The sequence below is a fragment of the Crocuta crocuta genome, unplaced genomic scaffold (assembly GCF_008692635.1).
Source record: "Crocuta crocuta isolate KB4526 unplaced genomic scaffold, BGI_CrCroc_1.0 scaffold26, whole genome shotgun sequence".
NCBI lineage: Eukaryota > Metazoa > Chordata > Mammalia > Carnivora > Hyaenidae > Crocuta > Crocuta crocuta.
The window spans coordinates 14,770,702-14,783,382 of record NW_027532249.1 but is presented as its reverse complement, the minus strand read 5'-3'; the positions used below and the strand labels follow the sequence as shown (position 1 = coordinate 14,783,382).

Here is a 12,681-nt window from a genome sequence, read left to right as displayed (position 1 = left end):
TCCTCCTAAGATCAGGAACAAGATAAGGATATCCACTCTCACCACATTTATTCAACATAGTACTGGAAGTCCTAGCCACAGCAATCAGACAAGAAAAGAGAATAAAAGGCATCCAAATTGTTAAGAAAAAAGTAAAACTTTCACTATTTGCAGATGACATGATAATATACATAGAAAACCATAAGGACACCAAAAAACTACTAGAACTAATAAATGAATTCAGTAAATTCACAGCATACAAAATCAATATACAGAAATCTGTTGCATTTCTACACACTAATAAAGAAGTAGCAGAAATAATAATTAAGAAAACAGTCCCATACTATATGGGTAGTCCCCATACTACCCAAAGCAATCTACTCATTTAATGTAATCCCCATCAAAATATCAACAGCATTTTCCACAAAACTAAAACAAATAATCCTAAAATTTGTATGGAACCACAAAAGACCGCAAATTAGCCATCTTGGCAATCTTCAAGTAATCTTGAAAAAGAACAAAGCTAGAGCTGTAACAATCCCAGATGTCCACATATACTACAAAGCTGTAGTAATCAAAAACACTATGGTACTGGCACAAAAGTAGACACGTAGAAAACAGAAATGCCAGAAATAAATCTACAATTATACGGTCAATTAATCTTCGACAAAGGAGACAAGAATATGTAATGGGAAAAAAACAGTCTCTAACAATACTGTTGGGAAAACTAGACAGCCACATGCAAAAGAATGAAACTGGACCATTTTCTTACACCATAGACAAAAATAAACTCAAAATAGATTAGGGACCTAAATATGAGACCTGAAACCATAAATATCCTTAAGGAGAGCACAGTCTGTAATTTCTCTGACAATTGGCCATAGCAACTTTTCTAGATATGTCTCCTAAGGCAAGAAAACAAAAGCAAAAATAAACAATTGGGACTACATGAAAATTAAAAGCTTCTGCACAGCAAAGGAAACAACCAGCAAAACTAAAATACAATCTATTGAATGGAGAAGATATTTGTAAATGACATGTCTGATAAATGGCTAGTATCCAAAATATATAGATAACTTATATGATTCAATACCAAAAAACACATAATCCAATTTAAAAATAGGCAAAAGACATGAACAGACATTTCTCCAAAGAAGATCTACAGATGGCAAACAAATACAAGAAGAGATGCTCAACATCAGTCATCATCAGGGAAATACAAATCAAAACCACAGTGAGATGTCACCTCACATCTGTCAGAATGGCTAAAGAAACAAGTGTTGAGGAGGATGTAGAGAAAAGGGAACCCTCGTGCATGGTGAGTGGGAATTCAAACTGGTGTAGTCACTGTGGAAAACAGTATGGAGGCTCCTCAAAAAATTAAAAATAGAATTACCATATAATCCATTACTTCCACTTCTGGCTATTTACCTCAGAAATACTAACTTGAAAACACAAACTTGAAAAGACACATGCACCCCTCTGTTTACTGCAGCATTACTTACAACAGCCAAATTATGGAAGTAACCCAAGTGTCCATCCATCAATAGATGAGTGAATAAAGAAGTTATCATATATATGTGTGTGTATATGTGTACACACACACACACACACACACACACACACACACAGAGGAATATTATTCAGCCATAGAAAAGAATGAAATCTTGTCATTTGCAATAACATGGATGGATCTAGAGGATATAACACTAAGTGAAAGAAGTCAGTCAGAAAAAGACAAATACCACCTGATTTTACACATATGTGGAATTGAAGAAATAAAACAAATAAATGAAAAAAGAGAAAGATAAAAAACAGACTCTTAAATATAGAGAATAAACTGATGGTTACCAGAGAAGAGATGAGTGGGGAGATGGGTGAAGTAGGTGAAGGAGATCAAGAGTACACTTATCATGATAAGCAGAGTAATGTATAAAGTTGCTGAATCACTGTATTTTACACCTGAAACTAATACAACACTGTATGTTAATTATACTGGAATTAAAAAATTATTTTAATCTATAAAATATTAAATATGACAAGGCACAGAGACCGTATGCTGCCATACCCGTGACAGCCCTTCTGAGAGCTCAGTCTCCACTTGCTCCCTTGCTCCTACAGTTCATTTTAATTAGCTTCTAGAAGAGATGAGGGATTTTGTCCCACTTCAAGAGTTTTCTTCCCTCACATCCCACTGCACCCAGTGTAACACACTTGGCCTCTCCACGCCTGCAGTCATGGATCCCAAGGGAGAAGCTGGACCTGAATCTCCTTGGCCCAGGAGCCTGATCACTTGCTGGGCTCCTCCACGCTGTGGCTTTTACATGGAGGTTTGCCCACGGGAACCCATCTCAAGCGTCCAGCTCTAGTCTTGTCCACCTGGCTTTTTATACCTGTGGGAACTATCCAGTGAGGCAGCTCTGTGACCTACAAAGTAGACGTCTTTAGGGCAACATTACCTCCTGCTTTAAGGGGGCTCCCTGACAAGTGTCCAGATTTCAAATGACAGTACAGCTTCATCAGCCCTCTCTCTTTAGGATGGCTTGTCTCCTCACAGGAAGTGTCAGCACAGAAAGGACTCTCTGAGAGTCTTCCATACCAGTGCCGGAGGAGACCTCCCTGAAGACTCACCGCTGGCACGCCTTCCCCACGACATGCTCTCGGCAATGGCATCCTCCGGAGGGCCCACTGCACATGGGGGTGATTGCTCCGCCAATGTCACATTGACATCCTAAAGGTCAGGAAGCAACAGTGGTGACCCGTCAAAGCATCTCCACGTTGTAGCTCTCCCTCCCTCTATGAGAAGTGAGAATCAGTAAGATCAGGCTGTCTCCTACTCCCTGCCACATCTCATATCCAGCTGATGTTAGAAATCTATAGGGACCTCTCAAACTGAGATGGGAGGTGCCCCCAAAAGTCCACCTGTAAGCAGGAGGTACACTTGAAGGTCAGCTCCAACATGGCTGTCTGGTGGAAGGGGACAGGACCCCAGGAGCTAAACGTGATTTAGCAACACAGTGCCCTTATCAACAACGTCTGCTAATGGGAGTCTGTGGGAGAGATACAACAGGAGCATGTGGGGCCACACTCCTTTAGTTGTATTATTTAATACAATATCATCTCTAAAATCTGGTGTGAGCTCTTTTGATAATACAAAAAAATCCTCAAAATGACTAAGTCCTAAAGTCATTTATGAAATTAACAGATGACTCCCCATCCATCCCAATTGTGTTTTCTATAATTAAACCAACAATATGCTGGTAGAAGAGACGTGGAAGCAGCCCCGATTGCAATTTATTACTAGTTTCAACTGACTATTTGGCCCAATTCCCTAGACAGAATTTTTTAGTCCCATCCCATCAGAAAGACTGCATGAAGGAAGACCAGGAACTCAGAATAAAGATGATCTGGACAGTCTCTGCCCGTCAACGCTGGCTATACTCAGGACCCACTAGAAGTATTTACCTTGACACCCAAAGTAATTGCTCATTTCCAAAGCATAATATCCATCTTCACACGTGTCACAGGAATCGCCACTGACATGAGACTTGCAGTGACAGTCACCATCTTGCTGCCAAATAAACAAGGTGACAAAATTCGATGAGATCACACAATTTGCTGATCTTCGAGATTTAAAACTGCCTCACTGTATAACATGAAGCAGTGTACGGCGAGGACCTGAAAACGTCCAGAGAGATTAGCGTGCCTTGTACAATTACAGAGGCACTAATACCCTCCCAGGGAGACCCCAACATCTACTGCTCTACTATTCCATGAACAACTGGCCCACGTATTACCTGCCCACACTCTCCGATTCCGCTCACTGTTCCCGCCACGTGGCACTGGCATTCTGTGAAAATAAGACAGCATTTTTGGGCCAAGGTTGCACAAAGGACGGCCCTTGGCTCTGGAAACATGACCCAGCAGCAATACTACATGTGTGGTCACTTTGGGGCGCATTTCAGCAGAATTCCAGTTTGCTCCATTGAGGCCTAAAATGGGACTGCTTTCTGGGGTCAGCAGAACTACCAGATCAATACCATCCACCTACAAAGAGTAATGGCCAGTTTGTGACCATTCTAAGACAAAAGCTGCAACGTCAGGGGATTTTTAATGTCAAGGTCATTACTGATACGCTTCCATGAAAACAAACTCTACTTAAGGACATATTCACTCCACTTAGCCACCTTTAACTTCGTGTTTTTAAGTTCCTGTCCTGGCTTCCGTCTAAGCATAAAATAAAACTAAAACCAAACCAGAAAGAGAGGTTATAAAAACAAGGCGGTATAAAACCACTTATCAAGTAGCTGCCTTTGCAAACAACAAAATACATATGGAAACAGGATATAAATCCCTTGCTGGGATTTTCAAAATGACAGAAATTATGCCAAAAGTAGGGGGGAAAACATCAAAATATTTACACAGAATTTCAGACAAATGGAACTTATTAAATTAATAGCTCTATTGTGGGTTTAGTCACTGAAGTAGATCAAATTAAGAGGAAGTTGCAATATAGTAAATTATTCTGTGTAAAAACCTTACCTGAACATCCGCTGGGGTTTTCTTTGGCCAGATTCCAATATAACGGTTTGCAGATGTTGCATGAAGGACTTCCCACATGAAGCTTGCACTGACAGTATCCCTTCAAAAGAAACAAACCAACACTTGACATCTCAGAATTAAGACATGTTTTCAAACATATGTTCAGAATAAAGCTTGTCACAGAATTATATTTTGGCTATGAAAAGTAAGTGAAGTGTACCCAGAGGGAATAAAAGTTTTGGGTTGATTTCAATCAACTGCTCACAGCTCTTCTTTTATTATTCATTTATTTTTTTTCTACACCTAATCTGGACTTGTGGTTAAAATAAAACTGAAAAATACAGAAAAAGAAACATTTAAAAATCACTTGTATTCACAGAGTTGACATTAACTGTTGAGTCTGTGACAGCAGGAACTATTGATTTAAATGGGAAATTACTTCAATATTTAACATGCTGAGAATCAGCAGAGAATGGTGTTTATCTGAAAGTACTTGTGTTATATGCAAAGGTCACTGCCTCACTGTAAGGATGCAGAACCTCTCTCCGTCGACATCCCTCGAATGCCTGGAGGTCCACCATCTCCAGGCTTTCAAGCTAAGAAGACAGTTTCTAAAGCGCTGAGAAATACCATAGTATTCTGATCAAAGCCATATCAAATAAATTGCAATTATTTCATACACAGACAGCTTTATTTAATGTGCACTTAGCCTTAGATTTTCTTAATTTTAATTATCTACGTCAGGCTTATGTGCAAGGGCCCATGGTGGCAACACCCTCAGAGTAACCTACAGGAAGAATTAAATACTAGGGCTCTGGAATTAAAAGTTTAAATAAGCTTTATTCTTCTGTTTTTGAAAAAAAAAATAAACATGATCACATATGCACTTTGAACAAGAACAATGACCTTTTAAGCAATTTGGTTTCAGATCTTATTTTTGTATTATTTTTATAATTTTTTTAAAACTTAGAGAGACAGAGTAAGAGCAGGGGAGGGGCAGAGAGAGAGGGGGACACAGAATCCGAAGTGGACTCCAGGCTCTGAGCTGTCAGCACAGAGCCCAACACAGGGCTCAACTCCCATACCACGAGATCATGACCTGAGCCGAAGTCCAACATTTAACTGACTTAGCCACCCAGGGGCCCCTCAGATCTCATTTTAATTTACTTTTAATTTGAGGAAGCTCCCAAACGTGTTAGTCTGTAACATGTATCAAAATGCATCAGTTAGAATTGTAATCCTTTTATAATTCTCTACTTACCAAACTAGAGTCCAGGGTACCAGCTGGGTCACAGGCACTGCTGGAGCCTATATGTGATTTAGAAATATTTAAAAATTTTTTTTTAGAGAGAGAGAGCATAAGTTGGGGAGAGGGGCAGAGAGGAGACAGAGAATCTTAATCAGACTCCACGCTCAGCCCAACACGGGGCTCCATCCCTCGACTCTGGGATCATGACCTGAGCCGAAATCAGGAGCTGGACACTTAATCAACTGAGCCACCCAGATGCCCCTAGAAATATTTTAAATGCTTGGTGTTTTTACGTTGGTTTGTCTCTTGGTTTGTTTTGATGTTTTGAGTTTTAAAAGTTTTATTTTAAAAACAATAACGCATCTACACTTATATTTTTGGAGAGATGAGTGGCAAGGACTTTGCATGTAATTCAGAGAAAGGCACATCCCAAATAACCTTTGTGGTCCTTAACTTCCAAATCACCCCTTTTGCCACTTAATTCCATTTCCTGCCTACTACTCCAAGTTCATTTCTGACTGATGATGAAGGAGATTAGGGAAAAGAGATTCTAGAATTTTGAACATTTTTAGGATTGTCCAGAAGAGGGCAATATTGTACCAAGAGACTTTTTAATTGTCCATTACATGGAAGTCACGGAATTTTTCAAGTACGTATTTTAGTCAGCCAAGACTTAATTCTTTAATTATCACAATCCCCTTGTTCCCCATCTGCACTAAAATTATTTCTAAAATTAATTAGTTTGCCTTCCTGCCTTAGTCAATACCATATTACAAGCCCCATATAATCCATCTTCAATAAAGCAAGATTTTGCAGTGTCTCCGTATTATTACCTTTTGCCTTTGTCTCTCCTTTGTTTCCTTCAGCTTGTCCCTTGATGATCTCAGGTGTGTCTCTCTTTGTTCTGTTCTGACGTTCCCTCACACTCCTCTTTAAGAGTGAACATGTCCCTCCCACCCTTTGCTGTTTCAGCCTGACCGTGCCCTGTCTGTGGGTGCTGCCCAGGCTGACCGCCACTGCCATCTGGCTCTGGAGCAGTTATCGTGTCTGCCCCGCACCTCTGCCCAGCAGCCACAGCGCTTCCTTCCACCCCTGACCCCTGGGGAGGTGAGCCACACACCGGGATGGCCTTGCACTCTGGGGACCCTCAGGCCTTCTCGAAAGTGAACTGCCCCCTCTAACTACTGGCTACAATTTCCAAGCAAGAAAACCTGGTCTCTTGACCAGGATTCTGGTGAGCAAGGTTTGAGGGGATCACGTTGGAGGTGAATGCCGGGCTCGAAGCGCTCCCAAGAGCAGGAATAGTCCAAGAAAACCATTCTGCAAGTGAGAAGTCTGGTGCAGACTCCCTGGAACACCTCTCCTCAGCAGGGAGAGCTGCCTCTAAAGCAGCGAGCAGGCAGGAGATCCTCCCACCAGAGGCTGTTACGGCACNCCCCCCCCCCCCCCCCCCCGCCCCCCAACGGCACAGGCATCTTCTCTCTGTGCCCTCTGACACAGAGCATGGCAGACTCTCCGTGTCTCCTGATCGGCGAGGGGTGAATAGTGGGGATGACCTATGACGGTAGCAGTGTTTCCCCTTGGCTCACTCTTTCCAAACTCAATAGGCTCTAGGTCACCCCCTCTCCCCTCACACCTGTGCTGTGTGAAGACAGCCTCCCCAGGAGGCCAGGGGCAGCAAGGAGACAAGGGCAGAAACACAGCAAAAGTCCTGCTCTGCCTACCAGCATGGGGACCCACTACAACCTTCCCTCAAGGGACTACAGGGCAGTCAGCATCAGTGCTACGAGCCTGGAACTAGAGAGAAGGCAGGAAGACTTGGGAAGAGGTCAAGGAACACTTGTAGCTAAAGGGGGTCACCTTTGCCACACTGCTCGACACAGAGAATTTACATGCAAATCAAGAAGTAAAAATTTATAACACGTGGGAATTAATTTTTTTTTCTGGGAATAAAGCATTTCTGGATTCCTTTGAGGATGCGCATAGTATACATGCATTTCCAATGGACTTGAATTGGGGAGGAACCAGGCAGATTAGGGTCAAACGTGTGGAGGTGACCGGTGGTGGGTCTCCTAGGCTTGTCTGGGAGTCTGGCCACACACATTTCAGAGATGAACCCGCCCTCTGGCATTCTGCCATCTTCCTTACCTTGGCAGTGGGGGAAATCAGAGGCTCCTGAGAGACACCTGTCACACCGCTGTCCTGTAAACCCCGGCTGGCATTCACACTGCCCCGTCACTGGGCTGCAAGGTGTTTGGTAGGAGCCAAGGACTGAACACTGGCAGGCTGCATAAGAAGATGTTAGTCAGACCCAGGGCAGCAGGGCTTGGATAAGAGCACGACAGTGGGTCAGAGAGACCCAAATGCAAGTTCAGCTATGTGACGTATTCGGAGAGGCATGGCTAGGTAGTGGCAGACTTAGAGCATTCACCACAATCCCACCTTCCTACTTTATATCCAGCCAGCCAGAGGACTCTGATTAAAGGCGTGCTGTGTTCAATTGCACTGGGATGAGATGTTGGGGTGGAGGTGATTAGGAAAGACACACATTCCCTGACCTCAGAGAGCTAAACATCCAGAAGAGGGACTAGAGAATTACTGACATGGTATGAAGTACCTCCCCTGCGCCCACCACTGCTAAAAAACCATCAAAGAAATGAAGAAACGTGCGTAATGCCCTTCAGCTGGCTCTTGGCAGGCTGCGAGACAAAAACTCACGTCCATCGCCATCTGGCTCAGCTTTCTTTCACAGCCTCATGATCCCCTGGGCCTGGCTGGCTACAGAGATCACGTCCCTCCCAAGGGGCACATTATTGAGGAGATGTTCTTAGGTTCTGTGTTGTTAATTTTTTTTTTAAGGTGAAGCGGGGAGCCTGGGTGTCTCAGCCAATTGAGGGTCTGACTCTTGATTTTGGCTTAGGTCAGGACCTGGCAGTTCATGGGTTTGAGCCCTGTGTCAGGCTCTGTGCTTTCAGAATCCTGCTTGGGATTCTCTCTCTCTCTCTCTCTCTTCCTGCCTCTCCACTGCTGGTGTGTGCACATGCACTCTCTCCCTCATAAAGAGACATTTAAAAAAATTAAAAAATATTTTTAAAAAGTAAAAATAAATAAAAGGTGAGCGTTTTTATTTTTTTTATTATTATTATGTTTTAGAGACTCCATAACCCTGGGATCATGACCTGAGCCGAAATCAAGAGTCGGACACTCAACAGGTTGAATCACCCAGGTGTCCCTGTAATGGTTAATTTTTATATGTCAACTTGGCTATGCTATGAAGCTCAGATGTTTGGCAAGCACCAAAGTAGATGTTGCCATGAAAGGTTTTAAGATGTAACTAATATTTAAATAAGTTGACCTTGGGTAAAGCAGATACCTCATCCAATCAGCTGAAAGCCTTAAGAGAAAGAAGTTCCCAAAGAAGCAGATCTGCCTTTGGACTTGAGCTACCCTATCAGCTCTCCCCAGGGTCTCCAGTCTGCCAGCCTGCCCTGCAGATCTCAGACCCACCAGCCCCTACAATAATGCCAATTCCTTAAAATATATCTCTCCCCATACACACACACACACACACACACACACACACACACATCCTATGGTTCTGCTTCTCTGAAGAACCCTGATTAACAGAAGCTCTTTCTGCTACTTCCGTCTTACGGGAAGTGAATGCAGAAACACACGCAGGCATTTGAGACAGCACAGTGGTGGCACCTCGAGCCAGCATAATGTGGGGGGCATCCCCCCGGCTCCTACGGCCACAGAGGCTGTCTAGGGAGCCTCAGGAGACACAGCTACACTCCAGAGGTGAAAATAAACAGCGTGGCACATGGTTTTAAGCCGTGAATTACTCCATCTGGCATCTCATGTCTCGTTTTGATCCAGCCGTCAGTGACGGCTGCCAAATTCCACACCCAAACGTCAACATTGGCAGCCCCTTTCACTCCTGGAAATACTGTAACGTCTTATAAACACTTTCATTCTGCTCCATGTGCTGGTCCAGGTCCTTTGGAGTTTCTGGGAGCACTTTACTTCTGGTCTACTCCTGTTTCAGCTTTAAGATCTTTTTACTCCCAAAGATTGTAAAAAATAACAATTGAGCTCCAAAGGGACAAGAATGTCTGTTGTGCTCCCCAGTGTCTTCCAGCATCACATACAGCCCCGGTCTGAAGTATATGCCAAAGAGATATTTGTTAAATGAAAGAATAAGTAACTATTGAAATCTTCCTGAGGTCCACTCTATGTAGGTTCTCGACATGCATTCCCTTACTGAATCTCACAACACTGCCACAAACCGGGTGTTGTATGAGTAACACCATCCTCTTCTCCATCAGTACACTGGCTCAGCAGGTAAGGCGAGGCTCTACAGACAGCATGTAAATCACAAGGGAAACATTGCCCCTTTCTCTTTCCCAGATGTTCTTACTGCCCATGGCTTTGGAGCCTTTCCTTCTGTTGGAAAACAGAAAAGCACCTTCTGGAAAGGCAGCCTGGCTCCTCCTCCAGTCAAAGCCACAAAGTCAACAGTCAGTTCCACAGCACTTGCTACCACTCACCTCTCTGGTTAACTGGGCATAGGGCAGATTAAGTCTACAGAAGATTCTAGGCTTTCTTTCAATCAACCACCTCACTATTCTCCTGGATAGAACATGAGTTACACAGTGAAGGGCCAGTTCAAGGCCCATTTGCACAGAACGTGGCTTCAGACTGCTCCCCACGCCCAGCCCTCGGGTTTTGTTTCCCCTCTTGGAAAGGCTGGGAGGGCTCTCCTGGGAGCATCCCAGGCCATCAACCTTCCCTATAGCACCATTTGCCATTAGCTGGTGCCATTTGGCCTCTTCTCTTGGCTGGTATGTCTAATGCATGGGGATATGCTGACAGGCAAAAGGTTAATCTTGCACTGGAAGCCTATTTATAGGCCTTTTCTAAGGAAAGATCTGTCACTACAACCCAAGGACTACAGCAACCGCCAATGGGGACAGTTCTGGGGCATGGCTTGGTCAGTGTGGTTGAACTTTGGGGACAGCTGCACTTGGCGCACCCTCAGCTCCTATTCATGGGTGGGGCATTTGTTTCCACAACCCACTCTCCTAGCTGCTGTTTATTTGGGTTTTTTGAATGTTTATTTTTGAGACCGAGTGTGCATATATGAGTGGGGGGGGGCAGAGAGTGGGAGAGAGAGGATCTGAAGTGGGCTCAGCTCTGACAGCAGAGAGCCCGATGCAGGGCTCAAACTCACAAACTGAGATCATAACCTGAGCCAAGGTCAGATGCTTAATCGACTGAGCCATCCAGGTGCCCCCTCCTAGCCTCTGTTCTAAGTGCTGACTAGCTGCTGCCCGGCAAACCGTACTGGAAAAGGAGTGGAAAAGGAGGAGGAGTGGAGAGAGAAAACTGAAGGAGAGGAAAGCAGGAATGAGGAGTGTGGGGGTGGGCAGGAAAAGAGGGGGGGCTGTGGTGGGAGGAGGAAAAAAGGGGAGAGTAAACCTTCTCAAATGACCAAGTTAACTGAAATACAGTTGTATGCTGTCATTGAAGATAACGAACTGAACCAGTCATTAGTGCAAACACGTGTTTTAAATACAAATAGACAGTTCTCCAGTATGGTCTACTATCTACGACGTGATTTCACCTATGAAAAAGAAAACTGCAGGGCACTTGCCTGAGTGGAAATTAACACAAGAAGAATACGGCGCTGTACTTAGGCAAGTCTGGACCAAATTAAGTTAATGCAAAACATGAATACAGAACTGCAGTTGGCAAGAACAACTTAGAAGGGTTTTAAAGTTCCTTTCAAGAAGGTTTTTAAAGTCTTTAGAACAATAAAGAGCAAAGCCATAGGAACATTTTTTGGCTAGACTATATTGGACCATCTGATGTGGTATTTGGGGTCATGTTGATTCTATTCTAAAAGTCAGTGGCCAAGCAATCAATTTTGTCTTTAAAACACACACACACACACACACACACATTAAAACACTGGGTTGGATCTTGTTGGTAGACTAAGCTCAGATTTCAGTGAGTCCGAGCTTCAGCCACTTGCCTCAAAGCCACCCCCAAGGGAAAGTTTTTAAAAGATCACAATAGCTGTTAGAAAAAAGAAAGACCGAGAGATGAGAGACATCACAGACAGAAATCTTCCAGAACCTAGTGGTCCAAATGGAACAACGAGCTTCGGGGTGCATGCCTATACGATGCTAGGAATGTGGTGGATGGTTCTTTTCCTGAAAATCTTGGAAAACAGTGGGTGGGCTTCTCAGAGGCTGGGTGTGCTCTGGATAGGTCCCCTGACATAGGACTTAGGGTGATTTGCTCCCTCTTCCCCCCTTCCCACACTCCTGCTTGAGTTCCAAAGCCTGAACAATGCTTTCTGCCTCACAGGAGTGGGACTAGGGTGCACTATGTACCTGCTCCCTCTGCCTCACTGTGTGAGCCTTTCCCTCCACTTGAGCCATGACTTTGAACCACAGACAGAACCCAGCAGAGACTGGCCACACACACTCACCCAGGGAGCCAGCAAGCACCTGCTCCTCTCCCCAGCCCCTCTCTACAGCCCTCAGCACCCCTTCTCCTGTGGTCTGCCTTGTAGTCGGGGAACTCAACTGACTTTGGTAGACCTTTGGAAGCAGAGCTCAAAACCAACTCTACCAAAAATATAAATGAGAAGATACATTCCTTTTTTCTTTTTTTAATCCGGACTCTTATCATTTAACACAAGGGATGTTGCCTTATACACAGTAGCTGATTAGTTTTAATGTCACGTGTCACCTTCTTAGGAAGAAAAATGCTACAGTTAAACCTGAGACGTCTTCCTGAACTCTTCTGGACTGGTCACTTTTGGGGAGCGGGTTTTCTCAGAGAGCTGAGGATTTTACTGACACACAGTTCTGCCACCCTGTTTTGGTTACGTACCCTGA

The 12,681-nt window shown here is 44.0% G+C and overlaps 1 protein-coding gene across 1 annotated transcript in view; it reads right to left on the bottom strand.

Moving 5' to 3' along the window:
• The window catches only part of LAMA3 (laminin subunit alpha 3), a 263,483-nt gene that overhangs the window by 144,187 nt on the left and 106,615 nt on the right, over window positions 1-12,681 (bottom strand). The window contains exons 13-18 of the mRNA XM_077778240.1: window positions 7,919-8,056; window positions 5,783-5,829; window positions 4,522-4,621; window positions 3,777-3,829; window positions 3,445-3,550; window positions 2,611-2,710 (exon numbers count right to left, since the gene is read on the bottom strand). Coding sequence (XP_077634366.1) covers window positions 2,611-2,710; window positions 3,445-3,550; window positions 3,777-3,829; window positions 4,522-4,621; window positions 5,783-5,829; window positions 7,919-8,056 — 544 coding nt within the window. The remainder of the gene's footprint in view (window positions 1-2,610; window positions 2,711-3,444; window positions 3,551-3,776; window positions 3,830-4,521; window positions 4,622-5,782; window positions 5,830-7,918; window positions 8,057-12,681) is intronic.